Here is a 12,650-nt window from a genome sequence, read left to right as displayed (position 1 = left end):
GAGGCCTTCCCCTACCGATAAGGTGGTTGTCTCTGGTTCCTCTGAGGAGGAAGCTCAGCAGAGATGCCGAGGCCTGCTGCCCCCCGTCCAGTTCTATTGGTGCCTGCACCTCTGGACATGGGCTGAGCACCTAGGGACTCATCCCCTGTTGCCTTTATTGAGGATGAGGAACCCTATGACCCCTGGGGGGGATGATGTTTCAGTCCTCTTCTGAGGGCTCTGAGGTCTTCCCTTCAGACCCTTCTCCAGAGGAGTGAAGGAAATCTCCGCCTGAGGACCTGACCTTCACAGGGTTTGTGAGGGTGATGGTGGAAGCCATCCCTTTTCAGTTATTGACGGAGGAAGCTACCTGACACAAAATGCTTGAGAACCTCCAATTCTTAGAGCCTCCTAAGGAGATCGTGGCAGTCCCGGTACATGAAATCCTTAAGGAATTGCTGCTGATGATATGGGAACACCTCCATCACAGTGCTTCCCGTCAGTAAGAAGGTAGATGGGATTTACCTATTCCAGAAGGCTGCCAGATTCATTAAGCATCAGCTGATTCACCAGTCGATGGAGGTTGAATCCACCTTTGAGGGCCAAGCACTCTCAGACGTATTCCTCGGCACCCCTTGGGAAGGACCACAGAGTGATGGACGCTCTTGGAAGGAAGGTGTTCCAAGGTGCCATGCTTACTGCCCGCATCGCTGCCTACCAGCTTTACTTGAGCCAGTGCTCACAGGACATCTGGAAGCAGGTGCAGGAGGTGGCTGAGCAGCTGGCTCAACAGCAGGAAGACACCCTCATGTCACTGATGCATAAGGGCCTGGAGTGTGGAAAGCACAAGGTCCGTGCAATCTTTGATGTTTTCAAGAAGGTATGGAGAGTCTCTGTAGTGGGAATTGGCGCCCGTATAATGGCATGGCTGTGGGCCTTTGATCTCTGACCAGAGGTTGGGGACACCAAGAAACCCTCCAATAAATCTCTGCCAGTAATCTGGATTAGTCCACGTCATCCAGGAGGCCAGCAAGACTGGGGCCCAGGAAATCTTTCTTTCGATAAGGAAAGTACTATCCTCCGCCGTCTTATGCACATCAACACCATCAGGGATCCCGCGGCCTACCCAGGTAGTAGAGAGCTGCCGAGCCCCAACTGGCTCCTCTGTGACCTCTGGGGACAGGGTTTTAACTGGGCTATAGGAGTGTAAGCCAGTTGCCCATACCCAGAACAATGGACCCTCCGGTCAGGGGAAGGCTGCAGTTGTTTGCGAACCAGTGGCCAGGAATAACCTTGGACCAGTGGGTTCTGTCCATCGTCCGTCAGTGGTACCAATTGAACTTAATTGGTTGTCATGCTAAATTGCCATCCATGCCCATTTTAGGGGTCTGTAGTTCATCAGGAAGTTTACTACTAGTGGAGCTGTCCTCTCTCTTAAACGCCAGAGCAGTTGAGCCCATACCACCGGCGCAAAGACAGCAGGGATTCTATTCCAGGTACTTCCTGATTCCAAAGAGAATAGGTGGAGTCTTTTACATCCTAGAGCTAAGGGCCTTGAACAAGTTTAAAAAAAAAAAAAAAAAGGTTCAAAATGGTTTCCCTGGACACATTGATTCCCCAACTTGCAAGAAGGGGACTGGCTATGTTCCCTCAGCACGCCTGGTCAGTGAGCTTCAGGCCTTAGTGAATTAGCCCACCGTACACTAAGCTTTTCCATGTCAGGGCGTTCTTGTGTATGCACCCTAAATTCCTGTAGAGCTTCCATCTTAACCAGTCCATTGTCCTGCCAATATTCTTTCCCAGGCCCCATTCGCACCAAGGCGAATGAACACTGCACAGTTTGGACTGCAAGCAAATCATAGCCTTCTGTCTGGAGCGGCAGAAGCCCATTGACAGTTCACACAACTTTTTATTTGTTTTGATAAGAATAGGTTGGGTTGCTGGTGCCAAACAGACCCTATCCAATTGGCTAGCACATTGCATCTTCGTCTGTTAAGTCCAGGTGGGACTGCATCTTGGGGGTCATGAGAAGGATCTTTCTGTCAGAGCCACGGCAGCGTCTGTGGCTTACTTGCGAGCAGTTCCCGTGGAGGAGATCTGCAGGGTTGCTACATGGAGTTCTCTCCACATGTTTACATCTCATTACTATTGATAGGGATGACCAACGCGAAAGTAGGTTCAGCCATTCTTTCCTTCGGAACCTGTTAGATGTGTAGAACTCAAGTCTTCTCACCTAGAGTCCATTTTTTGGGTTCAGGCTGTCTCCCCCTCTGTTTCCACAACACCGGTTGTGTTGTGCCCCTTTGCATCTGGTTGGGTGTCTGTTGGTCCCCTTTTGTGTTGGGGCGCAGCCTGTAGGTAGGGATTCACGCATGTGTGAGGACTACCATCCTGTTCTCGGAGAAAGCAGAATTGCTTATCTGTAACAGGTGTTCTTCGAGGACAGCAGGATGTGAGTCCTCTCAAAATCTGCCTGTCACCCCTCGGAGTTTTCTCTTATTTTTTGTTTTAATTATAATTCTGTTTACAAGATTGGAGAGGGTCCTTGAGTAGGCGCGTGGTATTCGGCATGCTCAGTGTGCCTAATCAAAGTTCTAGAAACTTTGACTTAAGTTTTCTGCATTGGGGCTCCATGTGATGTTACCCATGTGTGAGGACTAACATCCTGCTGTCCTCTGAGAACACCTTTTATAAGTAAGCAACTCTGCTTTATCCAAGATTCAATGTTCGCATTGTGTGACTAAGTCAAGGCTTTTCAATGAAATAATGTCCTCCTGTTTCCTCAAATATCCTTCATATTTCTAAAGACCATCATTGTTGTTTTATGTGAGGGTTCATGCATCCAGCGAACAACATTCATCTTTGTTCAGATAAATTTTCACTTGGACAAAGATTGAGCTAACCTTTAATCAGGCTTTGCACCAGTTTTCAAATACTTTGCTTTGATACTTGCTATGGTTAAAATGTATGCAAATTCTGCCCGTCAGCACAGCCAAAAGTTTGTTGTAGAACAGCATGTAGACTTCTAGCCGCAGATTTCAGATATTTGATTAATGCGGGTAAAGCTTTATTTTTACCTGCATATAGTAAAACTCTTGGGAAAATTGTCCTCTTTAACTGTTTTTTTTCTCTTTTTTACACTTTCTATTTTATTAATTATTGCTCTCTCTTTAGGTGAAAACAATCAAAACAGTTCCGATATTCTATGGAAGCATTGTCAAGTTTCTTCTCTATGGAGATCATGATGGGGATGTATATGCTACTGGAGGAGAGGTTCAGATAGCTGTGGTAAGGCAGTAAACTGACAAACAATAGTCATACTTTTATTATAAAATGGTGATTTTAGGCCCTGGAATCATAAACATTTCTTCATTTTATGCTATACTATATGTATAATATCACCTTGCTAAGCAAATCAGCAAAGAAACAAAAGCTTCATATATTTTTAAGGCAGCTGCTCATGTAGGAGTCATTTGATTGATAAACTTCTATATTGGGTCAAAAACTACATATAGCCCAATGTTCTCTGACATTGATAAGCAGCCTGCACTTTTGAAGTATTTAAGAACATAAGAAAATGCCATACTGGGTCAGACCAAGGGTCCATCAAGCCCAGCATCCTGTTTCCAACAGTGGCCAATCCAGGCCATAAGAACCTGGCAAGTACCCAAAATAAATAGGGCATGTGTTGCATGGCTCGTTTACTGTCATATCCTTCTAGTGTTCAGCAGTCCTGACCAAGGAATGCACTGAACTCAGGATGACAGTTCACTTAAGTCAACCATAGGCTTCTGTACATACAGTTTCTTGTATATATTCTATCTAATTCTTTTTTTACCCAGTTATGTATTTTTCCTTCACACCATCCTGGTGCAATGATTTAATTTTTTATGTTCAGATTTATTTTTTTTGCATTCTATAGATGTGAACTTCTGTGCCTTTGTGTCCCTTTGTTCAGTCAGTTGCCATACTGGGTCATACCAAGGATCCATCAGTCTTAGCATCCTGTTTCTAATAGTGGTGGATCTAGGTTACAAGAACCTGGCAAATACCCAAACAGTAAATAAAACCATATGCTACTAATGCCAGTAATAAGCAGTGGCTAATCCCTAAGTCAGTTTGATTATTAACAGCTTATGGAATTGTCCTCTAGGAACTTGTCCAAACCTTTTTTAAACCCAGCTATGATAACTGCCTTAACCACATCCTTTGGCAATGAATTCCAGAGCCTAATTGTGTATTGAGTGAAAAAGAAATTTCTCTGATTTGTTTTATTTTAAATGTGCTACTAGCTAACTTCATGGAGTGCCCCTTAGTCCTTGTATTATCTGAACGAGAACGTAATCTATGATTTAAGGATACAGAATGACAAGATTCTAAAGTTTTATGCTGAGTCACTCAAATAGGATTGGCTAAATGCAAAATATTGTGTAAGCCTCCGATTTCTGATTTAGGTAACATGCTGCTATCATTGCAGTGAGACTGTCTCACTAGGCCTCTGTTAACATAAGAACATAAGTGCCATGTTGGGTCAGACCAAGGTCCATTGAACCCAGTATTCTGACTCTGTGGCCATCCCAGGTCCCAAGTACCTATCAGATCCCCAGTAGTTGATCTATTTCTTGTATCTCACTTCTAGAAATAAACGCTGGCTTTCCCAAGTCTGTAAAGTTTTTCATTAACTAAAAGACATGTAATATGTGGGAAAGCTTGCCTTCTGGTATCATAGAGGAGATGGTTCAAATCGTAAGGGCATCTATGATTTTTTTTTTTTTTTAATTTGTTTGGGCTGGAAAAGGGCTAAGTGTGAGAACTAGGGATTGCCTATGATAGGGGGAAAAAAAAGGAAACTAGAAGGCGAGCCGATTATGTAGCACCACTTGCCTTCTGAGGTGATACTGTTTGGTCCTGCCCTCAGTAGAGAGCCCTCAGTCTGGTAGATTTGGCTGCCATGGGCTTAAAAAAATTAGCAGTTGCAGGCCAAGAAAGGCTTGGAGATGAAGGCTTTCGCCTTATCCTCCTTTGGCTGGAATCTGTTCCTGCTCAGCAGGGAGGGCTGAGTTCAGGTAAAAGTTTACTTCAAATTAAAAAAAAAAAAAAAAAAAAAAAAAAAGAGAAAGGAACTGTTAATGAGGATTCTTCCTACTGGGTCTCTTCCTCAGTGTTCGGCTTTCCTGCTCACGTTCTGGGGAGTTCTGTGACATGTAGAGGCATCTCATGGTAGGTTGAGCAGCCTTTTGCCTAGGCCTCGCTCTCAGGCTTCGGCGATTATTTTGTGCATTTTTGTGTCACATGCTTGCGCCCCTCATATGTTTAGATCCGCATCTCCTGTTGGGCATATTTGCTGAGCGGTTTTTTTCTGGGGACACGTTTTGGGCGTGCTCTTTGTGCGAATGTTGCTGGGCATCCTTTTTGGATGTAAATTTTATGCATCTGGGCACGCTTTTTACGTGCGTCTTGGACATTCTTTCTGGACGCATGTTTTGTGCATCTAGTTGGGCGCATGTCTGTGTGTATTGAGTGCATATCAACCATGGCACTGGCAGCAAAGAAGTCTAAGCACTTGGCTAATTGTGCTGCATGCCACATCAGGGTGATACAGTCGGAGCTTTCTGCAAGCCTATGTCAGTGCTGCCTGGATGCACATGGGGATTTGCCTCCTACTGATTTTGCCCATATTGGTCCATCTCCACAGTCTGAGGGTAGTGAGACTGGAGGCGACACGACGGGGTTGTTCCTGCTTTAGTTGATCCACTGGCTAAGTCGACTTCAGGGAGGACGAGCTCTCTGGGTGTCAGGTTCAGGTCTATGGGGCCTAGTATGGAGCCACCATCCTTTTCCTGGGTGGAATTCTTCCAGGGACTACAGACCTTTCTACAGGGGCATCCATCTGAGTCAGTGATACCTGCTACTTTAGGTTTGTGTGCTCAAGAGTTCTCCTGTGTTTTCTATCACAAGCAAATGCCATGGCGCAGCATGTCCTGAAAATGTTCGAATGGATGTGGATCAAGATGACACTGATGATGATTGTGGTGGCTCCCTTATTGAAGAAGGGGAAATTCCTCCAGATTTGGAACCACATAGGACTCTTCTCAGTTTTTCACAGACATGAGTTGCCGAACCTGATATCTCAGACTTTGAAGACCTTCAGAGTGGCTGGTAGTGATTCTTAGGGTATGCAGAAGGAGAACCCCATATTGGTCACTCTTCGCAAGGCTTCATGTTTTTTTCCCCTCCTGGATGCAATTCAAGAGTTGATTAGCCTTGAGTGGAGTGTGCCGGAGGTGAGTTTTAAAAAGGGGGTGTGCCTGGTGGGTTGTTACCTCTTGGGATCTGCAGGCCAGAGAGCAGTCACACTTCCCAAAGGTGGATGCTTTGGTGTTATCTGTCAGTAAGCAACCATCATTCTGGGTGGAACCAGACTGCTGGCGCTAACCTTTAAAAAGGAGATAGAGCAGCTTTTAAACTAGAACAAAGGGGAAAGCCGACAGTCGCTCAGCAGCGCATGGTTCGGAGAGAGGTATCTTTAAAGGATACTAATGATGCATTAGAATTAGGGCATCCCGACAGTGAGGTTCCAATAATTAGAAAAGTAGTCCAAGTGCCTGTAACTAAAAACTCACCTGAGCTAAAAAATTCTAACTTATTCCTATCAATTAAAAAGCAGAATAAAAATACAAACAAAAAACAAACTTTGAAATGTTTGTATGCTAATGCCAGAAGTCTAAGAAGTAAGATGGGAGAATTAGAATGTATAGCAGTAAATGATGACATAGACTTAATTGGCATCTCAGAGACATGGTGGAAAGAGGATAACCAATGGGACAGTGCTATACCGGGGTACAAATTATATTGCAATGACAGAGAGGAGCACTCGGGAGGAGGTGTGGCGCTTTATGTCCGGGATGGCATAGAGTCCAACAGGATAAACATCCTGCATGAGACTAAATACAAAATTGAATCTTTATGGGTAGAAATCCCTTGTGTGTCAGGGAAGACTACAGTGATAGGGGTATACTACCGTCCACCTGGTCAGGATGGTGAGATGGACAGTGAAATGCTAAGAGAAATTAGGGAAGCTAACCAAATTGGTAGTGCAGTAATAATGGGAGACTTCAATTACCCCAATATTGACTGGGTAAATGTATCATCGGGTCACACTAGAGAGATAACGTTCCTGGATGGAATAAATGATAGCTTTATGGAGCAATTGGTTCAGGAACCAACAAGAGAGGGAGCAATTTTAGATCTAATTCTCAGTGGAGCACAGGACTTGGTGAGAGAGGTAACGGTGGTGGGGCCGCTTGGCAATAGTGATCATATGATCAAATTTGATTTAATGACTGGAAAAGGAACAGTGTGCAAATCCAAGGCTCTCATGCTAAACTTTCAAAAGGGAAACTTTGATAAAATGAGAAAAATTGTTAGAAAAAAACTGAAAGGAGCAGCTACAAAAGTAAAAAAAAATGTCCAAGAGGCGTGGTCATTGTTAAAAAATACCATTCTAGAAGCACAGTCCAGATGTATTCCACACATTAAGAAAGGTGGAAAGAAGGCAAAACGATTACCGGCATGGTTAAAAGGGGAGGTGAATGAAGCTATTTTAGCCAAAAGATCTTCATTCAAAAATTGGAAGAAGGATTTAACAGAAGAAAATAGGATAAAGCATAAACATTGGCAAGTTAAATGTAAGACATTGATAAGACAGGCTAAGAGAGAATTTGAAAAGAAGTTGGTTGTAGAGGCAAAAACTCACAGTAAAAACTTTTTAAAATATATCCGAAGCAGAAAGCCTGTGAGGGAGTCAGTTGGACCGTTAGATGATCGAGGGGTTAAAGGGGCACTTAGAGAAGATAAGGCCATCGCGGAAAGATTAAATTATTTCTTTGCTTCGGTGTTTACTGAAGAGGATGTTGGGGAGGTACCCGTAATGGAGAAGGTTTTCATGGGTAATGATTCAGATGGTAGGCCTGATTGACAAACTGAAGAGTAGTAAATCACCTGGACCGGATGGTATACACCCCAGAGTTCTGAAGGAACTAAAAAATGAAATTTCAGACCTATTAGTAAAAATTTGTAACCTATCATTAAAATCATCCATTGTACCTGAAGACTGGAGGATAGCAAATGTAACCCCAATATTTAAAAAAGGCTCCAGGGGCGATCCGGGAATCTACAGACCAGTTAGCCTGACTTCAGTGCCAGGAAAAATAGTGGAAAGTGTTCTAAACATCAAAATCACAGAACATATAGAAAGACATGGTTTAATGGAACAAAGTCAGCATGGCTTTACCCAGGGCAAGTCTTGCCTCACAAATCTGCTTCACTTTTTTGAAGGAGTTAGTTAATAAACATGTGGATAAAGGTGAACCGTTAGATATAGTATACTTGGATTTTCAGAAGGCGTTTGACAAAGTTCCTCATGAGAGGCTTCTAGGAAAAGTAAAAAGTCATGGGATAGGTGGCGATGTCCTTTCGTGGATTGCAAACTGGCTTGTCGAATCTGCCCAGAAAAGAGCAAGGAGATCAGAACCTCACACTTCTTTTTCCCCCAGGCAAGGAACAGAAATTTCTAGATGCCATTGGTTGCCGTGTCTTCCAGGGATCAATGCTCATCTCCAGAATTGCCTCTTATGAGCTCTATATGGCCCAATATAATAGGGTCTTATTTAAGCAGATACAAGATTTAAGACTCCCTGCCTCAACAATTTCAAGAGCAACTCCAAACCCTCGTAAACAAGGGTTTTGAGGCAGGCAAACACGAGATCAGATCATCTTACGATATCTTTAACACTGCTACCAGGGTATCTGCAGCTGCTATCTCGGCAAGACGATGGGCCTGGCTCAAGTCTTCCGACCTTCGCCCTGAAGTTCAGGACAGATTGTCTGACCTGCCCTGGGTAGGAGACAATCTGTTTGGCGAGCAGATTCAACGGACGGTGGCGGAACTCAAGAACCATCATGAGACCCTGAGACAGCTCTCTGATGCCTTCTGAGTACTTTTCAAAACAACCCTTTCGGAAGGACTCTTAAGAAGTCATTCTTCCGCCCGAAGAAGTCCTACCTGCCACCAACTAGAACCAGTTCTACGAGACCGTTTCAAAAAGCCCAATCTCGTCAGACACGAAAACAAAAACCGCAATCAGCTCCTCAGCCGGGCCCTGCTTCCAGTTTTTGACTCCTGCATAGAGAGCAGCAGCCAGCTTCCATTGCCCCACATATCAGTGGGAGGTCGATTGTGCCATTTCAACAACAGGTAGCACTCAATCACCTCAGACCAGTGGGACCTAGCGATAATTACTCAAGGTTATCGTCTGAACTTTCTTTCCATTCCACCGGACTCCCCACCTCTACCAATGTGGAGAACATCCGATCACTCCATCCTTCTGGAACAGGAGGTCTCCCTCCTCCTCCAGTCCAAGGCAGTAGAATCAGTATTCTACTCTCAGCATGGCCTAGGGTTCTATTCTCGGTACTTTCTAATTCCGAAAAAATTGGGAGGCGTTCGCCCAATTCTGGATCTATGTGCCCTCAACAAGTACCTCCAGCGAGAGAAGTTCAAAATGGTAACCTTGGGCTCTCTTCTTCCTCTTCTACAAAGAGGAGACTGGCTCTCTCCAGGATGCATACACTCATATCGCAATAATTCCATCTCATCGCAAATACCTGAGGTTTCTAGTAGGCCCCAAGTACTATCAGTACCGAGTGCTTCCATTTGGCCTCGTGTCTGCACCACAAGTCTTCACAAAATGCCTCGTCGTAGTTGCAGCCTTCCTCAGGACTCAGGGTGTCCACGTCTACCCCTATCTAGACGATTGGTTAATCAGGGCTCCCACTCAGCAAGCTGCTCTGTCGTCCCTACATCTTACTTTACACACTCTAATTTCACTCAGATTTCTCTTCAACTACGACAAATCCTACTTAGTCCCATCTCAAATCTGATCGTTCATTGGGGCAGACTTGGACACCTTGCAGGCAAAGGCTTTTCTGCCTTGACAGTGAGCTCTCACTCTCGTGTCTCTTGCACACCAGCTGTAGTCTCAGCACTCCACGACTGCACACCACTTTCTCATCCTCCTGAGGCGTCCTCAGTTCAGGTCATCCCAATGACCCGCTTGGCCATGAGAGTCATGCAGTGGACTCTAATGTCACAATGGACTCAATCCATTCAGCCCCTGTCGACCATTGTCCACGTAACAGACTCACTCCGTCAGTCTTTCACCTGGTGGAGAAATCAGGTTAATCTCCTCCAGGGCTTGCCCTTCCAGGCTTCAGACCCTCAAATAACTCTCACCATCGATGCTTCCAACCTCAGCTGGGGAGCCCACGTGGCCGATCTGCAGACACAAGGATCTTGGTTTCCAGAGGAAGCCAAACATCAAATTTATTTATTTATTTATTGAAAAACTTTTATATACCGTCGCTAAGTTATATACAATCGCAACGGTTTACAAAATAGGCACATAGACTAAGGTATGTAATATAGATTATCATACATTCTAACAGGTGCCAATAAAGTTTAGTTACAATTTCATAAATAAAATCAATATTTGAGCAAGGTTGGTCTAGTCCATGTATATTATTGAGTTACTATCTCTTTGAGATATTACTTCTTAAATGTAGGATTGAATAAAATCATTCTCATCTGCGTTTCCGTGTACATAAGAACATAAGAAAATGCCATACTGGGAGACCAAGGGTCCATCAAGCCCAGCATCCTGTTTCCAACAGTGGCCAATCCAGGCCATAAGAACCTGGCAAGTACCCAAAAACTAAGTCTATCTGCATTTCTGATAATTGAATCACCAACTCTGATGGCTGGCCTAACACTTCCCTCCTGGGCAGTAGCGCTGGGAGACTTGTCCTCAGTGCGAGAGGACAAAACATCACCTGGAGAGACCTTTCTGATCCAAGGCAGCACTGGGGCTGCCAGACTAGATTTGGGACTTGGCTACAATGTCCCTGAAGGTCTCATCAATATTCCTCTCTGTCTGCCTCAGCTCCTCCAAGTCTGCTACTCTAGCCTCCAGAGATCGGATTCGTTCCCTGAGAGCCAGGAGCTCTTTGCTCAGAGTGCACGCATACAATCTCTCACCAGTGGGTAAAAAATCATACATGTGACACTCAGTGCAAAAGACTGGAAAGCCCCTCTCTTGCTGCTGGACTGCTGCCTTCATTTTGATTTTATTGATTTCCTAGTTAAGTTTAGGATACTAAGGGAGTTGGAATTAGAGTACTTTAAATTTACAGGAATATTTACTAATTAATCAAGTAGTATTCTACAAGAGGATGATTAAACTTTCAATAAGGGCTGGTACAATAGTATGATTTAGATAAGACCCTGATTGATTTTTAATGCGAAAGTGTCTCGTGCCTAAAAATCAAGGGTTGAGTGGGTGGGAAAGACACACTAGAATTAACTATCTCTGTCTTGCTTATTACCTCAGACGCACAAATTCTAAAGAATATATCCCTCTATTTCACCTTTCACCAAACTTTTATAAGTCCAAAGATTTCCGAAAACTATACTTACCAATTCTCTTTAACCACCGTTAAATTAATGTTCACTCAATTAATTGAAAGCGCGTGCTTCTGGTCCTCTTCTACTGCAAAGGGTGTAGGGCCTCTGGAAGCTGGGGCTGTGGAAGTCAATCCCTGGATCGCATGTGGTGACCTCTGAACTCCTGTCACGGGGGATGCTGGGAGCAGTATGCAGATGAGCCTTCCGGTCCTCTACTGCCTCTACCTAGACCGCACTGCAGTCTATTGGAAATCCACCCAATTCTTTGCTTCTTTCAATAAAAACAAACCAGGAGTTGCAGTGTGCAAACAAACTCTCTCCAACTGGCTAGCAGACTGTACTGGATTCTGCAATGACAAAGCAGGCCTTCCTCTCCAGGGATTATTATTATTATTATTATTATTAATAAAGGCTTTTATATACCGACTTTCTTGATACAAATCAAATCAACTTGGTTTACATCGAACAAGCAGTAACTATAACCAACTAATAACAAGAGACAATTTGAAGGAGTATAAAGTTACATTATAACAAGGATGCGTTAACTTGGAGTAGGAAATAAGAAGGGGAACGAAGATAGAGTATAATATACAAGGGAGTATATGAGGGAGGCAAGGAGCCGTCCTCATGATAACTTGTAAGCGTCCTTATGATAACTTATATACATGATAGGGATGAGTGAAGGCGCACTCAGCAAGAGCCATGGCAACGTCGGTAGCACACTATCGTTCAGTACCGATTGCTGACATCTGTAAAGTTGCAACATGGCGCTCTCTCCACACATTTGCAGCACATTACTGCCTGGACAAGGAAGGACGTAACAGATGTTTTCCCGCAGGACAAGCAGGATGGTAGTCCTCACATATGGGTGACATCAACAGGATGGAGCCCTATCACGGAACACTTTTGTCAAAGTTTCTAGAACTTTGACTGGCACACTGAGTATGCCCAGTGTGCCAGTAACCCTGCATCCAGCAGGGGTCCCCCTTCAGTCTCTTTTTTTTTTTCCCGCGCAGCCGTTGCCTCGCAGTTTTCAGGAGCTCTGTGAGAATTTCTCACAACTTTTTCCTCACGGAATTTTTCTTTCAAATTTTCAAAACTTTTTCCCCATCCCGGGGTCCCCCATCGACTATTGACCACAGGTAATGTT

At 44.2% G+C, this 12,650-nt stretch overlaps 1 protein-coding gene across 1 annotated transcript in view; it reads left to right on the top strand.

Moving 5' to 3' along the window:
• The window catches only part of SMCHD1 (structural maintenance of chromosomes flexible hinge domain containing 1), a 1,156,633-nt gene that overhangs the window by 233,804 nt on the left and 910,179 nt on the right, over positions 1 to 12,650 (top strand). Inside the window, 1 exon segment of the mRNA XM_029591083.1 lies at positions 3,154 to 3,267. Within this exon segment, the coding sequence (XP_029446943.1) occupies positions 3,154 to 3,267 (114 nt within the window).

This window comes from Rhinatrema bivittatum, chromosome 2 (genome assembly GCF_901001135.1).
Source record: "Rhinatrema bivittatum chromosome 2, aRhiBiv1.1, whole genome shotgun sequence".
In the NCBI taxonomy this organism is placed as follows: domain Eukaryota; kingdom Metazoa; phylum Chordata; class Amphibia; order Gymnophiona; family Rhinatrematidae; genus Rhinatrema; species Rhinatrema bivittatum.
The sequence above is the reverse complement of the archived record's forward strand: the minus strand, read 5'-3'. Positions and strand labels throughout refer to the sequence as shown.